We start from the raw sequence: 24,446 nt of genomic DNA, 5'->3' as shown, positions 1-24,446 counted from the left end.
GCCGCTCCTCCGGGATAGGGGGCCGGGGCTGCGGGATCCCAGCGCGCCGCCGGCGAGGGTGGATACTGTCCTGACACAAGATGATGCTGCGCAGCTCGGTCACCATCTCCTGGCAGACAGACACCTGGGGGAGACAGGGAGGTCACGGCCCCAGCCCCACGAGGCCCTGAGAGTCGGTGGGGATGGGGGCTGAGAGCAGGGCTCACAGAATCACACCACCTTAGGTACGAAGCCTTTCGGTCCCACACCTCTCTTCCAACTTCATGTAATGTCCAAAAGCTCTGCCCCCTGGCTGCCCAGTCTTCCAACACCGTCTAAGCCAGTGAGCTCACCATCTTGGGAAAGAGCCTGCCCCACTTTCCCCACAACCATTAATGCCTGCTTCCTCTACTGCGTTAATTTCTATCCCTGAAAATTTCTTCCACTGATCCTAGTTAAATTTGGACTTCAGGCCTACAACAAACAACCCACCCTCTACCACCCCAGTCACTCAAGTCTCTACCATGTTGTTTTTAGGCCAAAGACTCATTTCTTTTAACTAACTGGTGATAAGTGGAAATGATGCATTCTGATAATAATTAAACCAAGGGCAATCATTGCAACTATAAATCCACAATCTTCTAATACAAAACATTAGACTCCAGCTGTTTCAAAATTTGGAATATTTCGAATTTGAGGAAGGTAATGCAATGTACAAATGATATACAATGGGTCTAGGACTAACTCGAGATTGAAACACAGTAATATTTCTGTAGCAAAATGTAAGAATGATCACACTGTGTGAGATAAAGAACATAAACATTAGTTAAGTCAAATTTTGTCACTGAATGTATTTGAGTCAAACTTTACAAAGAACTTGGAGCTTTCCAAGCTTTGGGGGTTTAAGAATTTTGGATGAAGAATCATAAGCTTGTTTTACTACTGTTACTGTAGCCACTTCCCAGATGTGCAAGTGAAGGCTCAGGGAGGTTATGTATTTTGTCAAAAACTAACTAATAAATAGCTGGCTGAGAATTTGCATTTAAACCTATCTAATTCCAAGGCCCATGCCTGCCTGGTTGAGTCATCATCTCTGAGAGTGAAAGGCTATTTTCCTCAGCCATGATGGCAGAAGACCCTCCTGTTCTTGTCTCCCAGTCCTATCAATGAGACAGCTGTTTAACCACAGCCAAAGAGCCAGAGCAACCTTTATTCTTTATGTTAGCAACTAAGAGTGCTCTAACTTTCTCTGAGTTTGTTGGTATCCTGCCCTGAGTGAACTATTGGGGAAAAACAAACAAACAAACAAACAAAAAACAAATGTAAAGAAGTTACAGACTGAATATGACCTGCTTTAGGACTTGAGAACTAGGTTTTAGATCTGTTACGAAATAGCAGAGATCCCTGGAAAGTCACTTAACCTCTACTTACTCTGACAAGAAAAATTTCCCTGCCTGCCTAGTCCATCACATGTGGCAAGAATAAAACAACATATAGTTACTGACTGTATAAACTGTTCAAGCACCATGCTTTGCAGTGGAAATACAGAGATAAAAGACACAGCCCTTCAGACACCCCAATGTCTAGTCCCTGTAACACAGTGTGTAAGTACTCCATGCCTAGTTGCAATGGTGTTGGGAAGGAGGAGGAATCAAGAGCTCTACTGATCCAGGGGAGAAGGCAGGAGAAATGAGCAAGGTTTCATGGGGAAGAGATCAGCTGAACTTGGTCTTATGGAACCAGTAAGTATCACCTGCATTTAGTGAGTAGGCAAAAGTAGGGAGTCTAGTAAAAGTTGGTGAGAGGAGTATGAGAAGACCCAAGAAAGCTTGGTGCTGCACAACGTAAGGGAGGAGAGAGATTCTGGAAGGAACTGTTCACTCCTAGGGGCATACTGTGGTCCAGTAAGGCCCAGTGGATTCTCTTTGTTTTTGTCCTTTGAGAAAATAGGTTGGATTGTTTAGCAATGGCCTTCAGTGCAGGGTTGGAGAGAAGTCATCTAGGCCTGGACTGAGGACCGAATGGAAGGTGAGGAAAGAGAAACTGACAGTATATTCAGATCTCCTTAGTTTGGAAAAGGAGGGATAAGAGCAATAATTATATTGCCATTATTTTTGAAATGTGGGTAACAAGAGAATATTTATAGATTCTAATCGGGAAGAAAAAATCCAGCAGAGGTAGAGGATAAGCCTAGAGTACAAGGAATGCTGGAGAAATACAGTGAATGTTTAAAATTTTTTAAAAAATTACAGTAGGAGACACATGGCCACTATACCCCTGTACTTCAAACACCCTCATCCCATCATTCTTGCTACTTTTTAAAGCCGTTCTGGAAGTCCCCTTTTATGATGTCTTTAAAAGGTTTGATAAAAAATACTGTCAGTGTTGCTGCTTAGTGTGGTCCAACAGAATAGCAGGAATTAAACATTAACAGCATATCATGATCTACCTTATGCACCGGACCTGGTATCACAAGACTTCTGGCTTTTCCCAAAACTCAAAATGACCACAAACTGTAAATATTATGAATTAATTCAGGACACCAATCAGCTATAATTACACAATTAAATATACTTTATGGAAAAGGACTTCCAGAACCGCTTCAGAAAGCGGTAAGAATGATGGGATAAGTGTGTTCAGAGTGAGGGGAAGTCCTCTGAGGAGAATTAGCAGCACTATGTCTTTTAATGTAATACATTTTATTTAAACACACATTTTTCTATAACATCTCCTAGATGAGAAATGGCAAGATCAGGGGAGAGAAAGGAGAACGGGACAGCTGCTGCAGCTGCAGGGGTGGGTGCCACAGTTATGCATACATTTTTAGGTAGTGATTTTAACTGGGGGCTGTTCACTCCTGATTCTTGGGGAGGCTGGAATGTAACAGTAGGCTGTACGCCTGCAGGCCCGGAGAACATGAGGACGGAGTGACGGCATGGGTCTACTGTGGGGATGGGAAAGAGGCTCGGCCCAGAAGAGGAAAAGGACCGGAAGGCAGAGCTGTGTTGAGCTCCCATGTAGGGTAGAACTCCACAGGCTTCTAAGGGATGAGCCACACAGTCTGGAGATGTTTCTGCATCAGCAGTTAGGGAAAGGGGTGTCAGGAAGACTCAGAGTTGGGAGCCTGAGGTAAAGGTTAATGTACTTATTTTGGGGATCAAACTCAGGACGTTTTCTCGTGAGGCAGGTGCAGTGCCACTGAGCTAAATCCCCTGCCCTAAGGTTAATATACTTTAAAGCCTCATAATGCAATTAACATGCAAGGATTTGTACACTTTTTCTGGAGTGGAAGAGAAGAATGTTAAAAAAAAAAGTCATCTTTCTTTTCAGTTTCTACCTTCAGTGTGAAATTTATAATAACCCACCTCTAATCATAAGTAGGGAATGAAATTTACTCAAAACCCTTGAGAAGGAAGATCTAATTTTTGGGTTCCTTTACACTGAGATATCTCTGAGGGTCTTCATCTATAGGCCCAAAACATTCAAACAGAAGGAATGAATTCATATTTTCCATTAGTAACCTAGTACTTCTATGGATACACATACACATTTAACTATACTTCATCTTAAATTATTGTTCCAGAAGACTCTTTTCATATACATCTTTCACATATTTATTTGCTATGCTATTTCAAAGAAGAATCAGGAGCCCAGAGAGATCAGTACCCTTTCTATGGCTGTGTGATTAGTGGGTGATAAAGTATTTACCCAGAACTCATACCCCTGGGGCAGTGGGTTCTTCCCACTGTGCTCTCCTGTGCATGGTTCTGCGGATTTCACAGGTCCTGTGTAAAATATATACACAAACCTGTGATCTTTACCCACTGCCAGCACTGTAGTCACTATAACCCTTTTGGAGGTTTACCTCAGTTGCTTCTGAGTGTCTGAGAGTCCATAAAAACTCCAACATTGCCATAAAAATGGCCACAATTAAGCCACAAATAAGAACCACGAAGATTCCACCAATATTCTCCATTCCCAGACCTGTAAGAAAGTGATAAATGAAAATGAATGCGATTGAACAAGAGGCACAATAATTCTACCAACAACACTCATATAGTTTAAACAGCTAGATCTTGAATCTTGTACATGTTTTTGGAAACACATTCCTGAAAAAAATTTAATTAATTGTTTGAAAAAATGCAGGATAGTGGAGGAGGGACCTCTAGCTGCTAATGAAGGAGACTAGAGAAGCTACAGTCGAGTATCTGGAGCCAGGAGGTAAAGATCATTTTAAGAAAAGGCTGCAGGCCAAATTTGATTTAGCTTACAGCAATATGAAACCAAAATATCTGTAAATGCTAGCAGGTTCATAAAGACTTGCCAATCTTCGTAATACTGTTTTGTGTAATATAACGCAATTGTTCTGGATGGAAAAAATTTTTGTTTACGAGTGTCAACATGTTACAACTTGAGCAACCCTAATCCAAAAATCTGAACCTTTGAGCACTGGTGTGATGCTCAGGAAGTTTCTGATTTTGGAGCATTTTGCATTTCCAGTTTTTAGATTAGCAATGCTCAACCAGCAAATATTACAAAATCTGAAGAACTAAAATTTGAAACACTTCCAAGCATTTTGAATAAGGGATGATCAACAAGTTACTATAACACTATAATACCTACTTAGAAAGTAAAGCTTTTAATCTCCCAGACTATTGGTTCCCAAACCTGGCTGTGATCAGAACTTCCTGGAAAGCTTGTCAAAAACAGATTCCCAGACCTTACCCCAGACCTAATGAGTCAGTATCTCTTCAGATGGGCTCAGGCATTTGTATTTTAAAACAAGTTTCCCAGGTGTACGTCTTCAGTCAGGCAGGCCTACAATTAGTTTGCAAATTGGTGTCTCCAGAAGCATTGTATAAGTTTTCAAGTTCATTAAAGTCTGGTTGTATCCTCACTGCCTTGTATGATACCTGAAGTATAAGATATACTCAATACATTTTTATGGAATGATATGGCTCTATCATTTGCACAGTGTCCAACAGTGGGTTTAGCTATGTAACTAAATGCTTTTTTGGCATTACAGAATACATGAAACCTTCATTCAACAGGAGCCACGATCACAAATCACAAGACATCTTTTATCCAGGAAATGCCAAGAGGAACCCCCACGTCTGGTGCTCTTCATAATGCTTGCACAGTGCAATGTTCATTCAGTCATCATGAACACGGTGCTACGCTGCTGTCAGGGAGAGCAAGTTTCATGTAGCACCACGACACAAGCCACAAGTAAGGAACAGAGATTAGATGCCGCACCTCGGCAAGCTGGAAAAATAGCCCTGGCTGGCTATTTCAAGATGCTCTGAGCTTCTTCCCCGAAAGCCCAAGTGATGTCTGTTGTTTTTGTTTTTTAAATAACAGCATACAGTAGCAGTCCCTGCCTTCACTGGGAATCTGCTTGTGATGGTTTTGAGGACATACATGACAAATGAATGAAATGAACTATTGATTCCAGTCTATCAGCCGTCATAGTCAACTCCGATGGTCCTGTGTGAATGTAGGAACCTCTACTTTGAAAACCAGGGATCATTAAAGATAGGGAATCATTCCAGGAGGAAGGTGCCTTGGTTCATTGGAACACCTGCTCCTCTCACCTGCAGCCATTTGGGAAAATGTCTTGTGACTGGGAGCATCAGGAGCACATGAGTGGTTGGACAAAAAGGGACACCAAAGAGGGAATACACATTGAGATGAGTCTGGCTGGGGTTTGTAGGGAAGTGCTCTAATCCAAAGCTTGGGAACAGTGAGAACTGGGGTATTAGGATGTGCTCAGTGCATCGCAGACAAATTAATTTCTGTAGCCAGCCCCTGTGAAGAGGAAGTAACAACAGTGATACTAAGGACGGCCACCTGCTTAGGTAAAGCGAGATCTCAGATGACTTGGGATATGCTCAGACTCCCCTATCACTTCAGGGGGGATAGAAAAAAAGACCAGGCCTCCTTGAAGGGTTCCCCCTTCTCTGGCTTCTGAAAGGGTGTTCTTTCCCCTCCTGGATCTCTTTCTGCCACCTTCACTCTGGCTGCATTCTCTGTCTCACTGTCAGTCACCACCCAAGTCCTCCAATCTCTTCCTCCCTACTCATTTTTTTCTCACCCATGTTTCTCTCTCCTTCAAGAAGAAACATCCTTCTGGCTCCTTCGATTCTATCTAATGAACACCTCTTTTCTCTCTTTTCTGTCATGGTCAAGCTTTTTGAAAGCACAGTCTACATTAGAACTGGTTTAAGACAGTCTAAAAGCCCTTAAAATGCTTACCATTGGAGGCCCCTTCCCACATAAAAGTAGGTAGGAGAAAATGCACATTTTAAATTAAATTCATTTTAACAATTTTGTTTCTGATATAACTCAGTGACAAGAAACAGTTAATTTACAATTGGCTGTGATTTCTCAACAACCACTGTGCATGTGGGGGAATGTTCGCAAAATGAGAAAAATCTAACCAAAAATTGTTTCTAAATGTGATGAAGTTTTTACCAATATTAAATTTAAAAATTAATGAAGTTGAAACAATGTTCCATTTTGGAGATATTTAATTAAACATGTCTTAATTTAATTTTGCAGTTTTCTTTTTGCATCTGGAAGCCAATAAATTTTTTCAGGCCTCAAGCATAATTTGGACACCTGAAAAGCTGTTAGGCCCAGGGTGTTCTGTCTATAGCATCCAAAGGAGAAAATGATTCTGTGCTGAATCTACTTTTGTTCCTCCTATTCAGTCCTCATTCCAGGCAGTTTTGTCTTGCACCACTAAAACTGTTCTTACCATTTTGTTTCTAATCTACTGGAAAATTTCCCAGCCTGATTTTATACAACCTCTCTTAGCACTTCACATTGTTAATCATACCCTTTCTTGGTTTTCATAAAGCCACTGCCTGCACCTCTTTTCCCATCTTACCAATCTTTGCTTGCTCTGGGAACATTCTCGCCTCATTTTTCTACATTTGGTCTTTTGCCCCTCCTCCACATACTGGCTATTTGCGATTTACTTCCTAAATGCTTTTCAACTTCTCACCCTTCTCTCCAACCTTCCTATCATCTATCTGTCTCTTGCTTGGACCATTACAGCAGCCTCTGAAAAAATTTCCCTGCTTGGAGCTGCTTCCTCTTCAACACTGCCCTCCATATAGATGCCTGAGTGGTCTTGTTGAAATGTAAAATCTGGCTGTGACACGTCTCCTAGTTTCACAGAACTGTTTACGGTTCCTAGCACATGCCATTGTTGCTCCTACCTCTGTACCTTTACTCCTGTTACATGTCTGCCTAGAATTACAGACCTGTCTAACCTCAGTCTTTCCCTAAAAGGCTCAGCTCCAGGGTCATTTCCTCCAAGGGGCCTCTGATCTCACCTGACCCTGTCAGGTATCTTGCTGTTGTGTTTCACAAAACACATTATACATCATTCCAGTCATGTAAAAAATACATTAAGTTTCTGTATCAGGATTTCCTTGAGGGAAGAATCAATCATATAACCCATAGCCTTGTTTAATCTTATAACCCACAATCATGGTACTTGGCTGACAAGAACTCAACCAATATGCTGAAAGAATGAGCAGAAACAGCATAAAGACATTCCACATGTAGAGTTCTGGATCCCTATTGTGATATGTGTCCATTTCCTAATTAAATTCTGTTTAGCATAATAGCAAATTTGGCAATGGCCATTGAGGAATTTAGTCAGATGACCTAGACTGTGATGGCCGAAGGGGGATCAAATGCTAACATGAGTAATACACAACACAGACCTCCAATGTTGGATCCGGGAAGTAAAAAATGGACAAGTGATCTGTGCTGGAATAACTCTAAATCTTTCAGAGTAAGCTTCTTGGAAGAGCTAAAGTTTGAACAAGATGTGTTACTGCGTTAGTCCCCCAGTCTTTCTTTCCCAGCTCCTCAAATTTCAGGGCCAACATGTTACTCATGAATGTTGTTTCAGCATGTCAGTTCCTGGCTGAATAAGCCCCTCCTCCTCCTCCTCCTCCTCCTCTTCTTCCTCGGAGTGAGGCTTGTATACCATCGTTCTTTTAGGGAGTTATTGGAAAGTGGAATCGAGAATAGATTGCTGGCAGAGTCATAGTTGAGAAACAGATGGAGCAGGGAGTGGAAAGGGAGTATTCCGAGGGTGCAGCAGTTCCGCTTAACACTGTCATCAGTCATCCTTGAGAAGTCAGATGCCTTGCACAGCACAGAGCCATTCATCAGAAGGGGCCTTTCGTGTGGACTCCCTCCAGTCTGTGAGACCCTTGTCTCATTCAGATGCTTCCACACCTGCAAGAGGGACTGGGGAGTCATCTAGTCACCCCTCCCTTCTCTTCTTCAGATGGGACCACACTTGAGCCATTGAGACAGATGGCTTTGCAACTGGGATTTGCTCCTGGCGCTCAAGTCTGCCTGAGCCTCGGCTATGCCCAAGCAATGAGCCTGCATTAGCTGAAATAGAATCAAATTCTCCTCAAAAACTCCTGGTTGGTTGAATACTAACTTTGGTGCCACTCACAGATTGCCCACAAATACACATGATAGTTCAAATGTATCACTCTGTCTGTCTACAGAACTGCAGAGAAGAATGGCAACAGAAACAGGATACCTTTGAAAGGATGTGAATCTCCACCGACCCACCTGTTCTTTTGGTTCTGACTGGCTAATGATGACTTCTTGGATTTGGGTGCACTTATGCTTTGCCCTTAAGGCCATTATCTAACTCCAGGGAGCACTGTGGTTGATTACAGCAGAGGGGATGCTTCCCTGGGACAAAGGTATGACAAGGGCCTGTACCTCAAAGGCACAGGCAGAGCAAGCTAGGTAGGCAGATATACAGAATCCACATGTTCAGGGGGCCACAATCCACACAAGGCAACAGCGTTCTTTGATGGTGCCTAACGAATCCTTATGGAGGATCTGAAGCCCATTAGTTGGGCACTGTGCTAAGTGCTAAGCTCTGTACAAGGTCACACATCAAGAGTACTTGACAAGTTCATGGATCCTTGGACTCATCTGGTTTCAAACACTTTGCATCTCAGAGCCACATTCATTAGCATCCATGTAGATATAAGCAAACAGTCACATCTCCACGGACTTAACATATTTACCAGCTTCACATGCCCATGTGAAAACTGACCTATATACCCTCCCAGAAGAAGAAAGTGTGCTGTTGAGAATTATGAAACAGGAAGCTTGCCATTGCTTCTTGCATTCACTGTGGACATCTGTTGACTAGAGGCCTACCAGATTTGGGAAAGAATGAAGGAAACATAAGGGAAAGATGCACCAACTAGAAGAGGGCTGGGAGAGGAATTTGAAAAGTTTTGCAATTTATCAAAATGAAAGTTATGCGAGAGGCTCTTCATAATTTATCAAAATATAAGCTCAAGTACCTCATGTTTTAAAACACTTGTCTCATCCAACATTTAAACACCAGACCCTATTTCACAAAGAAACAAATTCAAAGATCTTAAGTTGCTCAAGTTTTCACAGTAAACGTGGGAATTTTAGATAAATCTGATTCCAAAGTTTACCCTTTTTATGAGGCTTTTTTATGAGGCTGACTTTGTGACTATTTACTATGAGGAAGGTTTCCATGCCATTTTTCCCCTGGTACTAGAAATTAAACCCAGGTATACTTTTCCACTGAGTGAGATACCTTGACTTTTATATTTTTATTGAGACAAGGACACCCTAAATTGCCCAGCTGACTTCAAACTTGTGATCCACCTGCCCCAGCCTCTGGAGTAGGGGATTATAGGCATGTGCCACCATGCCTAGCTCCATGCTGTTTTATTTAATTTTTTTCTCTCATTGAGTTAATTGGTACATTTTAGGCATACAGTACAGTTACATTCATCATTGGGATCTTGTACCTTTACGTGACAGATCTCAATTCTCATTATTTCCCCATACCCCTGTTCTCCCTTCACCCCCTCCTCCCTTCCCTATTTACAAATACTTTATTTCCATTTTTTCATTTTGTCATATTTTTTTCTTTTCCCTTATTTCCTTTCTCCTACCTTTCCCACTTCCCCTACACCTTTAGCCCTTTTCTTCCTATTTCACATTGTCAAATATACCATTAGGATCTTATTTACAATTATAGTTTTTCACACCAGAGAAACTATTCAGTATTTAAACGTGTGACTTATTTATTTCACTTGAGTATATCTTTGATATGCATCCATTTTCCTATGAATGACTAATTTCTCATACTTTATGGCTGAATAGTATTCCATTTTATAGAAAAAAAACCACATCTTCTTTATTCAGTTTCCAACGGATGTGCAAATGGGCTGTTTCCAAGTTTTAACTGTTACAAACTGTGCTGCTATAAACATGGGTGCGTATACTTCTCTGTGATATGATTCTTTTAGTTCTCTTGGAAAGATACCCAGCAGAGGGATAGCTGGGTCAAATGGAACCTCCAGTCCAAGCTCTTTGAAGTTGCACCAGTCTGCACTCCCACCTACAATGGAGAAGGGTTCCTTTCTCCACACAAACCCGCCAACATTTGTTATTGTGTGATTTCTTGATAGCAGCCACTCTTTCTGGGGTGAGGTAGAATCTGTGTTGTTCCATGCTGTTTTAATTCAATTCTTACAGTTGCCTTGTGACAAAACACTGCTTCTACCTCCACTTTTCTGCCAATTACCAAGGTGCAGAGAAGTTAGGTAACTAACTCTATGGCTGACAAGTGAAACTGCCCAAACCCGCATGAAGTCAGGGCACTTGCCCTCACCCCATCCCCAGTCACTGGATCCACTCAGGCTGCATAGATGTGATCACAGAGCTCAGTTTCCATGCCAAAGATGAGTGGGTTCATTCCTGGGAACCACCAGATTGACACAGGGGAGGAGTCCTATGCATGGACTGCAAATTCAGCTCATTACATTCCTTTCTGTCCTGCGGAACATCACATCAAATGTTTGAATTGCTGATTTATCCACTTCATCTTGGCTCAGTTACCAGACAGAGGTGGGCTGAAGTCTGTATAATTGCTGCCCTCCTCTGCTGCAGACTTGCTGGGATACCATTTGCCTCTGTTTCTGAGCATGCTTTCTGGCAACCCCCCTGGGAGTTTCTCCATCACTCAGCAATCAATCTGATTTGATTAGGGATGAGCTTTCTCCGAAGCATCTCTGAGACACTATCAAACTCCCACATTCAGTTTCAGCCTTCATGCTCCCCAGAGAACCCAGATAGCCAAGCTAGGCCCCCTGAGAAGAGAGAAAAACATCCCCCAGAGTCCGCCTTTCCCCCTCACCTGGCCCCACTCCTACTAAGATGTCTTATGTTTTCATTTCCACTGAGCCAAACAGCAAATTTCATGTTCTCCAAGGATTCTGAGTCAATGCCACTGGCTTCTTTTGCATTCCTGAAAGGGGACCCTGATTTTCACAGCCTGGTGGTGTATTTATGTTCCTTTGAAGCCTGATTGTAAGCTTGCATTTTTCAAGATAAATGTATTTAATTTCCTTGGACTTCACTGACCACCTTTTTTGTCTAGTAATTGTTCTGCAATACCTTCAGTAATCCAATCTCCTTGAATTGGGTTGCCAGCATCTGAGTGGCTAGCGATATTTCTTTTTATAGGAGCCAAGTGAAAAATAAATAAATAAAATAAGTGTTTTTGAAAAGAGAATGCAGAAGCAAATGAAACTGCTTAGAATAGAGGCTTCTTCATTTGTAATCTCCAGTTTTCCACACAACCTTCCATTTCACTTTTCAGGTGGTTGTATAAAGGTAGCTGGCCGTTAGGTTACAGGCAGGGAAAGCAAGAGGGGAGAGGAAGTGAAGGGAGAAAGAACCAAGGAATACCAGACAGCAAAGCTCAAAATGGGTGGCATCATCCCAGTGTTAGGATTCTTTCCTGATGTTTAGCAGTGATGTTTGAATTGCAATATTGGATTAAAAGTAGGTTGAGCACTAGTTCCTTTTCTTTGCAATTTCTCACATTTTAATAGGATAACAAAGCAGAAAAGTATTATATTCAGCACCGGCATGCTGACTGGTACATTTTAATTGAAACCAAAGGTGCCTATGGCCACTGTCAGCTTCAGAGGTCTCTGAAGAAAGGACCCCCCCGACACACACCTCTATCTAGAGTACTTCCATCTCTCTCTCTGCCAGTTCCATATTCCTCTCATTTCTTTAGGCACATATGAAAGCCAGCTGATTCAAATTACAGAAAGAAAGATCACCTAGGGTCTGCCGTGGAAAGCAAATTAAAACTACAGCCCTCTGTTCTTTTAGAGACACAAGGGAAAAAATATTCCTGGGGCTTGGTTTCTGGTGGCCATTTAAAGACTTCAAGGAAGGGATCTTTAGGGTCATGGCAGTCCTGTTTCTCTAGGTCTCTTGAGTTGTGAGTTATACGCTGTAATAAGTCTGACGCAATAGCACCTCATGTTTGGGGCTAGCACCTCTTGTTTGCCCTGGGGGAGGTCATGTGAAATTTTCCTTAGCCAAGAATGCTTTGAGCCTCTTTGAGTAATGTTTGCTTGGTCTCCATCACAGATGAAATGGGACCACTGCATGAAACTGGTCTCGCTCCTGACCACTGCCCTACTTTCATGGCAACTTGCACAGCATTTCCTGAACAGTCTCATGCTTGGACATCACCTCTTATTAGTAGAGATCACCCTTTCTTCCAAAGGACAGTGGCAGATAGGCAAGTTAATGCTGGTGGGTAGATAGGACTCAGACATCCTCTGAAGCCCTGGGATCCAGGCAAGACAACTTCTGTTGATTATCCTCTTTCACCTGTTCAGTTCTCTTATCTGTGCCAGGGAATATTTGGTCCTCATGTGCACTAGAGAGAGTCCTCCTGCTTATACCTTCCTATCTTTCCTGGGAGCCTGATCTCCTTGTCAACTCTCCTCCACCCTGAGCTCTGCCGTCAGATCAGTCTACCTGGGTCTCTGTAGAATGGGGAAGCATTTCCAAAGCCAACAACTGCAAACATGGTGACTATTTTTCGACGAATGAATATTAATTTCTACTTCAAACTTTCATTTCTACCTGATTTCCAAATGCACAGAGAATTCTCAGTCATTTCAGGTTTAAATTCAATGTTTTCTCCTTCCTTTTGGGGGTATATTTCAGGCCTGGGGTTCAAAAGGAGCGCCAGTCTGTGTCAGCATGGGGTGGGGTGGGTGTATGGTCTTAACTGGGGTCCACTTAGATTTCTAATATCCCTGTGTGAGGCCTACAAAGACTCAGGCCTTTTACTGGGTCTTCTCTCCCTGGATTTCCATGTACCATCCTTCATGTGCCTACTCCACTATGGCATATCACATATTTCTAGGATTTGCCAAGATCCAGAAAAAGCAGAAAAACTCTGTGTAATGCTTTTAATTCCTAGCTAATTCTAGAGGTGATACCTGTCACTACTCAGCTCCCAAAAAGGCTCCTTTTCAGGGACGGGCCACATTCCAGTGTGTCCTGGCCAGATCATCTTTTTATCTAGTGTGCAAATCTGGTGGGCTAGGCTCTTCTATTTCATTTGTTTCAATCTCTCATTCCTAGCATCAACCTTATGCACGATTTCCTTCAGGCATCCATTTCTGTATTCTAAAATAATTCCCTAGCGAATCAATAACCTTGCTTCAAGAACATTGTCTCTGCAATGAATTGTAAAAAGACTTGTTTTGGAACTTAAAGCCAATAATTGGATTTGCTTTCTCCTGAGGTAATAACAGTCCCTTGGAAATAGGAATGCCGCTAAGAGCTCAGAAATCGCTCTACATCATCGGCCTTCATGGTGCCACATGCCACGAGAATCTCTGACGTTTTCAACAAGTTCTCTCAAACTGGGTCCAACATGCTGTGCTATGTCTGGGATGCACATTTGATCCCAGCTGCACCTTTGGTCCCAGCACACAGCCCTGCCCACTGTTCAGATTTCTGCCTCTACGTCCTTCCTCAGCATGCCTATTTTCCTGCAATACCCTCTCCCTGCTATCACTATGTGTTCGATTTCTGTGCGTCGTCAGAATCTAGCTCATTCTACCCAATCAAGGAAATGGTCTGACACTTTTCTCTCTATCTCCTCTATTTCCTTTTTTCTCCCTGAGCAAGTAATAGAGTTAGTCTCCTCTGTACCAGCTCCCCTGCCTCAATATTTAATTGTAATTTGGCTAGAATTTAGAATGCTTGCTAATCATTTCAAATTTGTTAGTTTTGCTTCCAGAACAACCTGTAGGATTTTCTTATTCTCAGGACTAAAAACAATGGTCTGAAACACCATCACTCAGCATCTCTTTGCTTGTTGAATGGCTGGCTGACCATGGAAAGTAACTTACCTGTAGACAGCTCCCAGAACCAGCTTTCCTGGAGTTGTTCTGTTTTGTTTGGCTTTGCTACTGGGGATTAAACCCAGGGCACTCTACCACTGAGCTACACCTCCAGCACTTTTTATTTATTTTTTAATTGTAAGACACGGTCTTAAATTAAATTGCCCGGGCAGGCATTGAACTTGGATCTTCCTTCCTCAACTTCCTGAATAGCTGGGATTACACTACCTGGAGTTGAGAGCAGCATGCCCTGGTTATTATACTCATTTTACAGATTTTAAAAAATGAGAACTCAGCAGTGATAACTAATGTGCCTAAGCTCACAGGCTAGCAGTAGGTGGAGCTGGGACTCAAACAAGATCTGCTCATGCCGATGTCCACTAGTGTCCACTGCCCTCCCCAAGGGCAGCCCTTGTCTTTGCGGAGGGAAAAGCCAAGAAATGTGTGACCTCTCCAAGTTCTTTTTTTTCAAAAGCACTTCCTTTACATTACAAGTGATTTGTGCCTTAGATCCTTCTTCTGGAGACCTCTCTTTGCCAGATAGAGTTCCATGCATAGACATTTAGAAACATAGTTGTCTCATCAAGGATAATCATTCATGCTGAGTGGAAAGGCAAGCACATGCTATCCTTCATTCTGCTCCTAAGCTATCTTCCTAGCTTGGGACGATGTGCACAGGTAAATCTGTTGCATATTTTAGCAAGGCTACAGTGGATTACTAGTGTGACCATATGCTGTTTTATCCAAACTAGGACATTTTGAGAATAAATGTTATCTACAAATAGCTAACAAATATTAATTGATCTATATAACATAAATCAGGGCAAACCAGGATCTGTTCCCCTATATGAAAATCTGGATGTTCAGGGACCCTTTGTGCTCTTACTACACATGCAGTTGGAGGGAGACTGCTTTCCATTCAACCCAATGCAAATTCAAATGCTGCCCTCATGAAACTCACTTTCCCATAGAAGAGGTGGAAAGTAAACACACAACACATTATATCAGATGGCATTGAGGTCTGAAAAAATAAATCAGGGTTATGGTGGGAGGAGTGAAGACCACTCTGAGGGAGAACTCATAGGGAAACTGGGGAGGGTGCAAGCATGTGCCCACTTTGGTGTGGAAGCAATTTGGGAGGTGTGGGGAGGAGAAAGAGAAGAAGGAGGCCCAAGGGGAACAGGTCACATAGGGCCTTGAGTTATGGAAAGATTGAATTTTATTCCAAGATGAGAAGCCACTACAATCTAATTTACATTTTAAAGAAGAATCATCCAGGCTAGTAGCAGAGAATATACTACTGAGATGTAAAAATGGAACAGGATTCAGATTATTGTAACCACACAGATGGGAGATGTTGGGGGTATGGACTAGAGCGAAAGCCTTTGTGCTGAGGATTATAGTGGGGGATCCAGGACACAAAGTGGAGGCTGTGCCTGTAGTTCTTGTGGGCCAGGGGTGCACTGGGTATCTACAGTATAAAGATCTTGGGACAGGCCTGACTCCAGCTGGCTCCAGTCTGGCCCACCATGCCTTCCAGGGCCTATTCTCCTTGTATCCTCCTAGTCATTACTTGAAATCTGGACATAAGAAACAAACTGCTTTTGTCCTCTAGGGTGGAATGACAGGTCTTGAACACCTTTACCTTTAGCTCTGTGATCTTCCTCCTTGGGACACTTCCCCCCTTCCCACCACTTGCGCTTCAGGATTTCAAGGCGGTTGTTCTCCTGTAGCTGGAGAATGGCCAGGTCGAACTCATCCCGGAAAACTGAACCTATGGGGTCACAAGAGAGTCCAGGACACAGGATGTGAATATCCTTCTAGGTGCCACTCCAGTCCCCTTCCTAGCACATCTCCTGGCCACTCTGCTCACTTGAACCTCAGGAAGAGGGACAGATGCAGCAGGTGGGCCCTGTTCACTAGACCACTTCTGTCCTACTCCACTCTTCTCCATCTCCTCCTCTGCAGTAAAGGAGAGCCTTCTGGTTTCATGCAGGCTTCTCAATCTCTTCTACTCTCCTTCCATCTTCACTGACTGGTACATCCAACCCACTGCAAAAGACCCCAGGATGGGTTAAATAATGGCTTTCCAGAAGGCTGCACACCCCACCTCTCTGTCCGACCACTCTCAATTTCTAAATTAAAAAGATGGACTAGACATGTTAAGTGACCTGTCTACGGATACACAGGAAGCCTGTGGCAGAACTTCCTACTGGCCTCAAGGGGGATGAAGTTTGTGTTTCTGTGACACAGCCTTCTCAGTCAGTCGTCCAATTTCTACTTCACCTAATTTCTTAAACACTTGTAACTGTCACTACACTACACTTGACCTAGAGTAGTGAGAGAAGAGCCACCCCAGAGTGTGACAGAAGCCTCCTCCTGTCCATTTGCATGGTGTGTCTCCAAGCCTCACAACTGCCTGCTGCATGTACCAGAATCACTGGCCGGTATATTACCATATTGTCCCCCACTGCTCCCTCCTTCCTCAAACAGAAGCCTTCTTTCTGTTCAGTGCAATTTAAAGCTTTTTTCTGATGGAATATGGTCAAGGAGCTTTGGTTCTAGAATTAAGGTTTAATCACAAAAACCAGCTTAAATGAAACCATGGAAAATTCAATGTTTCACAATAGTCTGAGGCCTGAGATCATTAAGAGAAAGCTGCCAAGAGAGTGGGAAACAAATAAGCTGTCCAGTTTCCTTGTCCAAGCTCTATGGAGGTCTGATGTCAACAGATGCCTCAGAGGAAAAAGGTTATAGTGAAGGATCTGAGCAGAAGCTTGGAACAAAGCTTCTCAAATTTTAATGTGCCTGGGAATCACCTGGGGATTTAGTGGAAGTGTAAGTTTTGATTCAGTAGGTTTTGGGTGGATCATGAGATTCTATATTTCCAAAAACTCCAAGGTAATGCCCAGGCTGCTGGCTGTGGGCTACACAGAGAGGCAAAGAACCAGATCTCTCAGACTCTGGCAATCCAGTACACATGGGGTAGAACCTTCCATACTACAGACACAACTATGCCTGGGCACATCCATGTCAAGCCTTCAGTGCTGAACGTGTCTGTGTAACCAGTCCAGGTGAACATCAGCAAAGTCTTATGTAAAGTAGGTGCTTAGGAAACATCTGTAGTGAATGGATATATGAACAAGTTGCGAAGCAGATGTGGTTAGGTGTAAGGCTCATGAACATTCCAGGTTTAGAGACATCTGTCCATCCCATAGCACACCTTCATTTCAAAAACCTTCTAGGCATTTTCAATGCAATCCCCCCAACTCCCCTAAAGGGGTCACAGAAAAGAGCAAGTCTGCTTACTTTATGATGACTTACTTAGCTCCTAAACCACCTGACCAATTTTGCATATCATTCTCCATTCTATTTCTCTTTATTTTCTTTATTTAGGTTCAATAACACAGCTAATTCTGAAGTTATTCCTTCACCGCTCTCTTAAGAATGAAATACATGCATAACCACAGGGGACTGAATCTTAGTTCATTGGTGAACTCTACAATGTTTTCCCCAGCCTCCCATGAGAACCACAGCACATCTTCCCACCTATCCTGCCTTGTCTAGCTGGTGGGTCCACTGAGCAGCACAATCTGATCAGGGAAATATGAGATTTGAAGACAAGCATCCAAGACTCAAGCCAGCTTCTTGATCTACTCTGTGGCCTTGGACAAGCAAACTCTCTGCTCTGTGTCTCAGTTCTGCGCTCTATAGAATGGGAATAAACACATCTATTTCACAGGTGGGATGATTAAATGAGATAAGACACGTGAAAACAGTATCAGATCAGATACAAAATGAATGCATTTTCCACCATTTTCCCTTGGTTGTTAGTGAAAATTTCTAGAATTGGTCTGTTACACGGTCAAGTTTTTAATGAAAATATTGGAAGCACTTGACATTTAAATTGAACTCATTAAGTAGCTAGAAGATCACCAGGATGCATCCTAAGTTAATTTTGTGGCTCACTCCACCATATTGAAAGAAAATGTCAGCCAATACATTTCTCAAATGGGCCCATAATCTGTAATATTAATGGACAATGATGTAATAAGACAGTAAATAGAGGATGTGTTCATTCCAGGTGTCCTGAGTGAGGCCTCCAGTTTACAGAACCGAAAGTATCAGATTCTAGAGTTTGGAGATGAACAATATTATTGCCTTGTTTCAGTTGCTTGGTTTTTGCCCGATATTTAAGAAGTCATGTTTTTATCAAATAACATAGGGAATTATGACAAAGGTGGGAAGGACACTAATATACCCTCAGGCAGGCTAAGTGCAAGGCACTGCGATCAGATTATCAGGTTTAACCCTCACAATAGCACTATATTCATGGGTATTAGAAACTTAATTTTATTCATGGGGTAATTGAGACTCAGAGATGTTAAATAGCCTCTTTAAGGTGCCATCCAGGGTGTTGAATTCCACCAGGATGGCAATAAACTAAACAGGTTGCTTTCCCAAGTCAGTCTAACTCTGACATCATGCTCATTACACTTCACAGGTGTAAGTGAGTCCTATAACTTACACAGTAGATGGGGCGGACAATACAACTACAAAGATGTGCATACAGCATATCAGTGTTCTCATATGATCCGATGGCCTCAACTCCTGTTTCTTCTCAGGACACCTTGATAAGAATACCCTGGTACAAAGACAACCCTATGCATCAGTGGCTGTCCATGGTGCACGGTGGGGAAGGGTACATGTCAGAATCACCTGGAGAACATACTCAGACTTCTCCACAATCACAACAGTAGCTAAAAATGTTTCCCTCGTCTCCTGGTGGAAGCACTACCAGCAGGGGATGGTCCAAGTGAACAACCTTTGAAAAGCACAGCTAAGATACCTTTTGGAAGCCAACTATCTCCACCCTCCTATAACACAATATGCAGATGGCAGCAGGCAGCAAGCTGAACACCAGGGCTTTATCATCATTTCTCCACCACCCATGCTGACTCAGAGTGAATGGATCTGTGAAATAACTGAAAGCCATCGCATCGAATCATGTCAGTGAACTTTTCGCAGTGACAAACAAAAAGCAAAATGAATCCATTATTTAGGTGTTAAGACCTCTTCCTCTTCCCCCTGGTAGTGGAGATGTCAATCAAAGAAATGGACAAAGGATAGGAAACAGAAAAAGAGAAGTAAGTTATCCATTATATCAATATGTCCTTTCAGAAGGAGAATTAGCCTGTAATAATAAATCAATTCAATAACCAATCAAGTATCTCGCTCATATTTACAGACTTTTACTTTAGTAAAAGTACATGGGTTAGTTGCTATTTTTTTGAGAAGGCCCACCTGAAGTCACTGTTAAATTGGTTCTGGAACAGGAGTTAATGTATACATGTTTTAATTTACTAGTTTGTTTATCAATACTGGGGATTGAATGCAGGACCTTATGCACGCTAGCCAAGCATTCTAGTGCTGAGCTACATCCCCAGCCTGAAATCTTGAAACAGGAGTTACTGAATTCAGCACTATGTTCAATAGTTTCAGCTGCCCTGAGCCTGCCTGGATGAAGCTACCCGGTGAGGCTGTTCCTTGCCTGCCTACCGACTGGCATGCCAATCCCATAGCCCTTGGTGTCCAGCAGGCCCCCAATCTGAGTGAGGTTGCAGTTTCGCTGCCGATAGTACTCATTCATGGTGGACTCCAGCAGAAAGGCATAGTTGGAATTCAACACCCTGGCAATTCCCTCCTCTGTGCTCTTCACAAACACACTTGGCTGCTTGGAGTACATGTAATTCCACATGCGTTGGTAGGTCTGGTAGCGGGAATTCTAGCAAAAGAACAGAAGGAAGCAAGATTGGGAAAAGAGAAAGAAAATGTTGGTTTAAATAGAAAGAAAATCAAAATGGGCCTTAAAATACTGGCCCTTCCACCACTTGTCCCCTCATGACAGTCAAGAACCTTTTCCCTCCCATCTTTCAAGATGGTCACTTCCGTTGCATTTGCACACAGGTGAGGGAGCAACTGGGTCCCAGGGCAATGGGAATTCTGACTGCTGGTTTGATCATCATTTCTGCCTCATTGACCCTAGAGACCTGCCATTGACAGCTTCTATTTCCTGGTAAAACTGAATTTAGGGCTCCATCCTTTCATCACCCTTCAGTTTGGAGTAGGGAACTCCAGTTCATTCAGGACTTAAACAGAGATGCCACCTGCATAAGCAGTGCTGCTATTTGCCATGCATCCTGAAACAATGTATCCCTCATATATCCAATGCTGGCTTCTATTTACCAATAGTAAGACTGAGAGTTATGGGGGTCTCTCCACTCTCAGTGTTTGCGTGATGCTTTCTGTGGTCTCTGTGCTAACAGGTTCTGAGACTTGCATGGAAAACAGAAAATGGAAGGACTTGAGCTTGTTTTATTAGAAAATTAGCTTCTTGATGTTTGGTAGTTTGGACACCTATTAGCCCCAGGGGAAATCCGCTTCCCTTGAGATCTGGAAGCCTATGAAAACTATGGTTCTGCCTGGCCTTGTTCTGTCAGCCTTGGTGATCAATCAGCTTGTCAGTCAGTGAACACATTATCATGGCAGAGCCTTCTCCTAAGCCTCGCAAGGGAATCCCGAAGGAGCTAAGAGGGCCTCTACCTGAGATCCATCAGCCGTGAATCAATGATTCCAGTTCCTCAAATACCAGTCATTTGTGTACTGTTTTAATCTTGTTTGGCCTTAGTAACATCTAAAAAATCTACCTCACTTCCTAAAATTTAAATATATACATTAGTTCCACCCTGTAATGTAAATAAAACTATAGGTTTGATTCACATCACACGCACACACACACACACACACACACACACATAAAATAAACATGAAGCTATTGAATTTAAACAAAGTTCTACTACATTAGACGTAAAATCATCTCAAGTACTAACAATTGTCCATGTACATCACTCTGGGATATGCTAATATTAACCCAAAGTCCTTTTGGGACCTCATTCTGGCTCGTTTTGTGGAGCAGGAGAAAAATGAGCCCCATGTAGATCTCCAAACTAAATGTTCCAAAGAGATAGTGAGATGAGGAGAGATGTTTTTATCTCTGGTGGACAAACATCTCAACCTTATTCTGCCCAATTCCCAATGTTGGCAAGCAACCAAATGGGGTTTACTTGGAAGAAGGTCATGCTGGAGCCTCCGTGAATTGTGCCATATTCAATGGCGGTCTGGTCAGCCAGGTCATCCACTGACTCAATGGGCACATCCATGCGCTGCACAGTCAGGAAGGCTGCCAGGTTGGCCGTATAGGATGAGATGATAATCAGCGTGAATGCCCACCTATGTAGGAAAAGACCAGGAAGTCATCATTGCCCGGGCACTCCCACTTGTTTTGGCCCCAAACCCAGTCGTGCTGTGACATAGGAGAGACCAGGTGTCTGTCTGTCTTCTAAATGAGTGCTCAACTTAGTGGGGGAAGAGAAAGGAGACAGGGCATATGATGTCAAGAGAACATGAATTGAGTTTGTGAGTGTTGCCTGGAGAAACACAATTTACTTTTTCTTTTTATTCCTGAAAGGAGGTGATTATTGGTCGTTATTCAGAAGATGTGTAATCCATGCACATGAGATAGTCTGGGGACTATGGGAAATGAACTAGTGAATGAGCTGAGGGTTCCGACTCGGACTTGGTTCAAAGCTAGAACTGGGCTGGCTTCCAACATGCTCATGCTGAAGTCAGCCTTCAGATGTGAATGGCCAAGTACTGAGCACCTAATATGAGAGCAGGTTACATAAGCCCTGCAACTCAAGGAGGTAAATGTCCTACCCTCATCTTACGGGGCAGGAAGCTGAGGCAGGGAGAAATGAAGAAACTTGCTAAGTAGCACATTGATATGTGTGTATTTTAGAAGCAGTTCTGTAAATATTGATAGCAGAAAGTCTTTAATGAAGACAAACTGATGGAAAACACCTTCAGCTTGCCAAAATGTTGGAATCTGAAAACACTCTTACAATGATCATACTACCTCAAACTAGATTATTTTATTGAGTAGTTACAGCTCATTTAAATTTAGAATAATTTTGCAATGCAGCCAGAATATATGCTAAAGCCATTAACAATAGTTCTTTCACTTTGGTAGATGAAACAAGCTTTTGTCACCTGTTTAACAGTACAGATCTGAATCCCAATCCTTTTGTTAAAAGGGGTTCAAAGAGAGACTAATATCAATTTAGGTTGAAGAATCACAAATACGGAATCAGTGAGGTCTCAATTCATGAGCCTTCACTTCTCATAAAGATATTGCTGGGTAAAGCATAGGCCATAGGATTTAGCAGCTGGTAGCTGCCAGGTGGATTTTCAAGAGCAAGAAGTCCCATTGACTCTCTTGCCACTGTTATTAGAAACTTCTGCTGGCTGCCTCCCTAGGGGTGAGGCAATGAGGGCATCCAAAAGGCACAGATATCCATCAATAGTCATATCTTTGTGCTGGATCGCTAGTGAGGTGAATAGGCTTTCGATTCTGGTCTTATTCCATCTGTGAGATTGTGGGGGAAGGTTACTGGTCTTCTCCAAGATCATCTGTCTAATGAAGAGTTTTTTGTTGTTTGTTTTCTGGTACCAGAGATCAAACTCGGGTCCTTGCACTTGCAAAGCAGGCAACGGAACCACTAAGCTAAATCCCTGGCCCTCATCTGTCTAATGGGGCTAATGAAGCCTGCTCTGCCTGTCTAGGGAGAGTTGTGATATCAAGCGAGACAGTGTATCATTAGTGACCAGTAATTTGCAAAGGACTACATGAATGTGAGAGATGTAAAGAAATGTAAAGAGAGACCCTAAGCCTGCATATGAGTGAAAAGCACTTGGTTACATCCTTATATCTTTCCCATGTGAGATCTGTGTCAGGTGTCCCTCTCTGCTCAAGACCTGTTCTCATTGCCCTGGGTGCTGCCTTCTGCCCTGTTGGAAGTAGTTTCTCATGACCATCCCCAGGAACAAGCCAGTGTCTTCCTGTTGTTAGTTGCACTGGTGAGAACTGGGGCTTAGTGAGCCCTGGGTGAGGACATGGTCTCAGGGCTGACTGGGAGTTTCCCTCATCCACAGGACTACACTCTGACATCTGTTCCACCTTAGGTAGCCTGGCAGCAATCTGACCCACAAGGGAAGGGGTCAGAGAACCTAAGTAACTCAATGCAAGACTGTCACCTTTGCTCAGAAATTGAGGAATGCTCATGCAGTTTCTTGGGGGTGGTGGGGCCTGGCTCCCATGTTAAAAGGGGGTTATCAGTTGTGATGTTGGTGTCCTCATGAGCAGCGTGACATTTTCTGTCAACTGCTCTGGTGAGGAGGCCGAGGCAGCCCTGTCTTCTGACCTCCCAAACCCCGGGGAACTGACTGACCTTGATTTAGTAAGGGACCAGTGAGCATCACTCACAGTGTCTCCTCTTTAGTGCTGAGGCTCCTTCCTGACACTCTCTAGGACCCAGTAACCAAGCCACCAGGCCAGCCTTTACAGCAGTACCTTGCAGCACTCACACCTCTGAAGCACTCTGAATGAGGAGTCTCGGGCAAAGGCTGTGAAGGGCTGCCAGGTGGATGAAGCAAGCAACAGGGCTTTGCTGTACCAAGGGCCAGGTGCACCCTCTGGAAGGAAGAGTCCCAGGCACAATGAGGTCAACATCCTCAGCCAATGGGTGCTCATCTCCCAGGGTGTCCACTCTGGTTTCCTGAATTTCGAGGGAAAATCTGGCACTGGAGATTGAACTCGGGTCCCTGCACTTGCAAAGCAGGCTCTGTGACTGCTCCTGCCATGCTGTCCCCTTTTTCCGGGGACAGTGAGTCCCAGTTCTCTGCACTGATCTACGCAGTAACTTCCTGACAATGTCTGATAATAGGTGAGCATTTTGCCCAACTCATTTACATCATACTATATTTATTATTTCTATATGTATTATTTATCAAGGAACTGAACATTCCAGATAGGAAGAGGCTGCCGTTCCAGGGACTAGCCCCAGCTCCAGTAGCTACCCTACTGCCTCTTGTCCATACCACTCCCTGACCTGGGCACAGAAGGAAACACCATTTTTCTTTTCCTTTCCTTTAGTCCAAACAGGCTGAGAAGGAGGCAAGAGGACCAAAGATGTTAAGTCCTCTAAGTTATTGCAGCTAAACTGAATGTGGATTTCAAGAGAGAATCAGAAACTATCTCTTACAAACTAGCATATATATATATATATATATCAT

The 24,446-nt window shown here is 43.1% G+C and overlaps 1 protein-coding gene across 3 annotated transcripts in view; it reads right to left on the bottom strand.

Moving 5' to 3' along the window:
- Positions 1-24,446, bottom strand: part of Grik4 (glutamate ionotropic receptor kainate type subunit 4) — a 308,759-nt gene that overhangs the window by 282 nt on the left and 284,031 nt on the right. The window contains exons 17-21 of one of the 3 annotated variants that reach the window (XM_033764389.1): positions 21,380-21,545; positions 19,815-20,040; positions 15,901-16,029; positions 3,845-3,963; positions 1-124 (exon numbers count right to left, since the gene is read on the bottom strand). The exon at positions 1-124 is cut by the window's left edge and continues 282 nt beyond it. In XM_033764389.1, the coding sequence (XP_033620280.1) occupies positions 1-124; positions 3,845-3,963; positions 15,901-16,029; positions 19,815-20,040; positions 21,380-21,545 (764 nt within the window). Of the gene's footprint in view, positions 125-3,844; positions 3,964-15,900; positions 16,030-16,128; positions 16,308-19,806; positions 20,041-21,379; positions 21,546-24,446 lie in introns of those variants that run through there. The other 2 variants (XR_004517486.1, XR_004517487.1) reach the window with 2 other exon arrangements.

Source organism: Fukomys damarensis, unplaced genomic scaffold, assembly GCF_012274545.1.
Source record: "Fukomys damarensis isolate Sample0158 unplaced genomic scaffold, DMR_v1.0_HiC HiC_scaffold_16, whole genome shotgun sequence".
Lineage (NCBI taxonomy): Eukaryota > Metazoa > Chordata > Mammalia > Rodentia > Bathyergidae > Fukomys > Fukomys damarensis.
The sequence above is the reverse complement of the archived record's forward strand: the minus strand, read 5'-3'. Positions and strand labels throughout refer to the sequence as shown.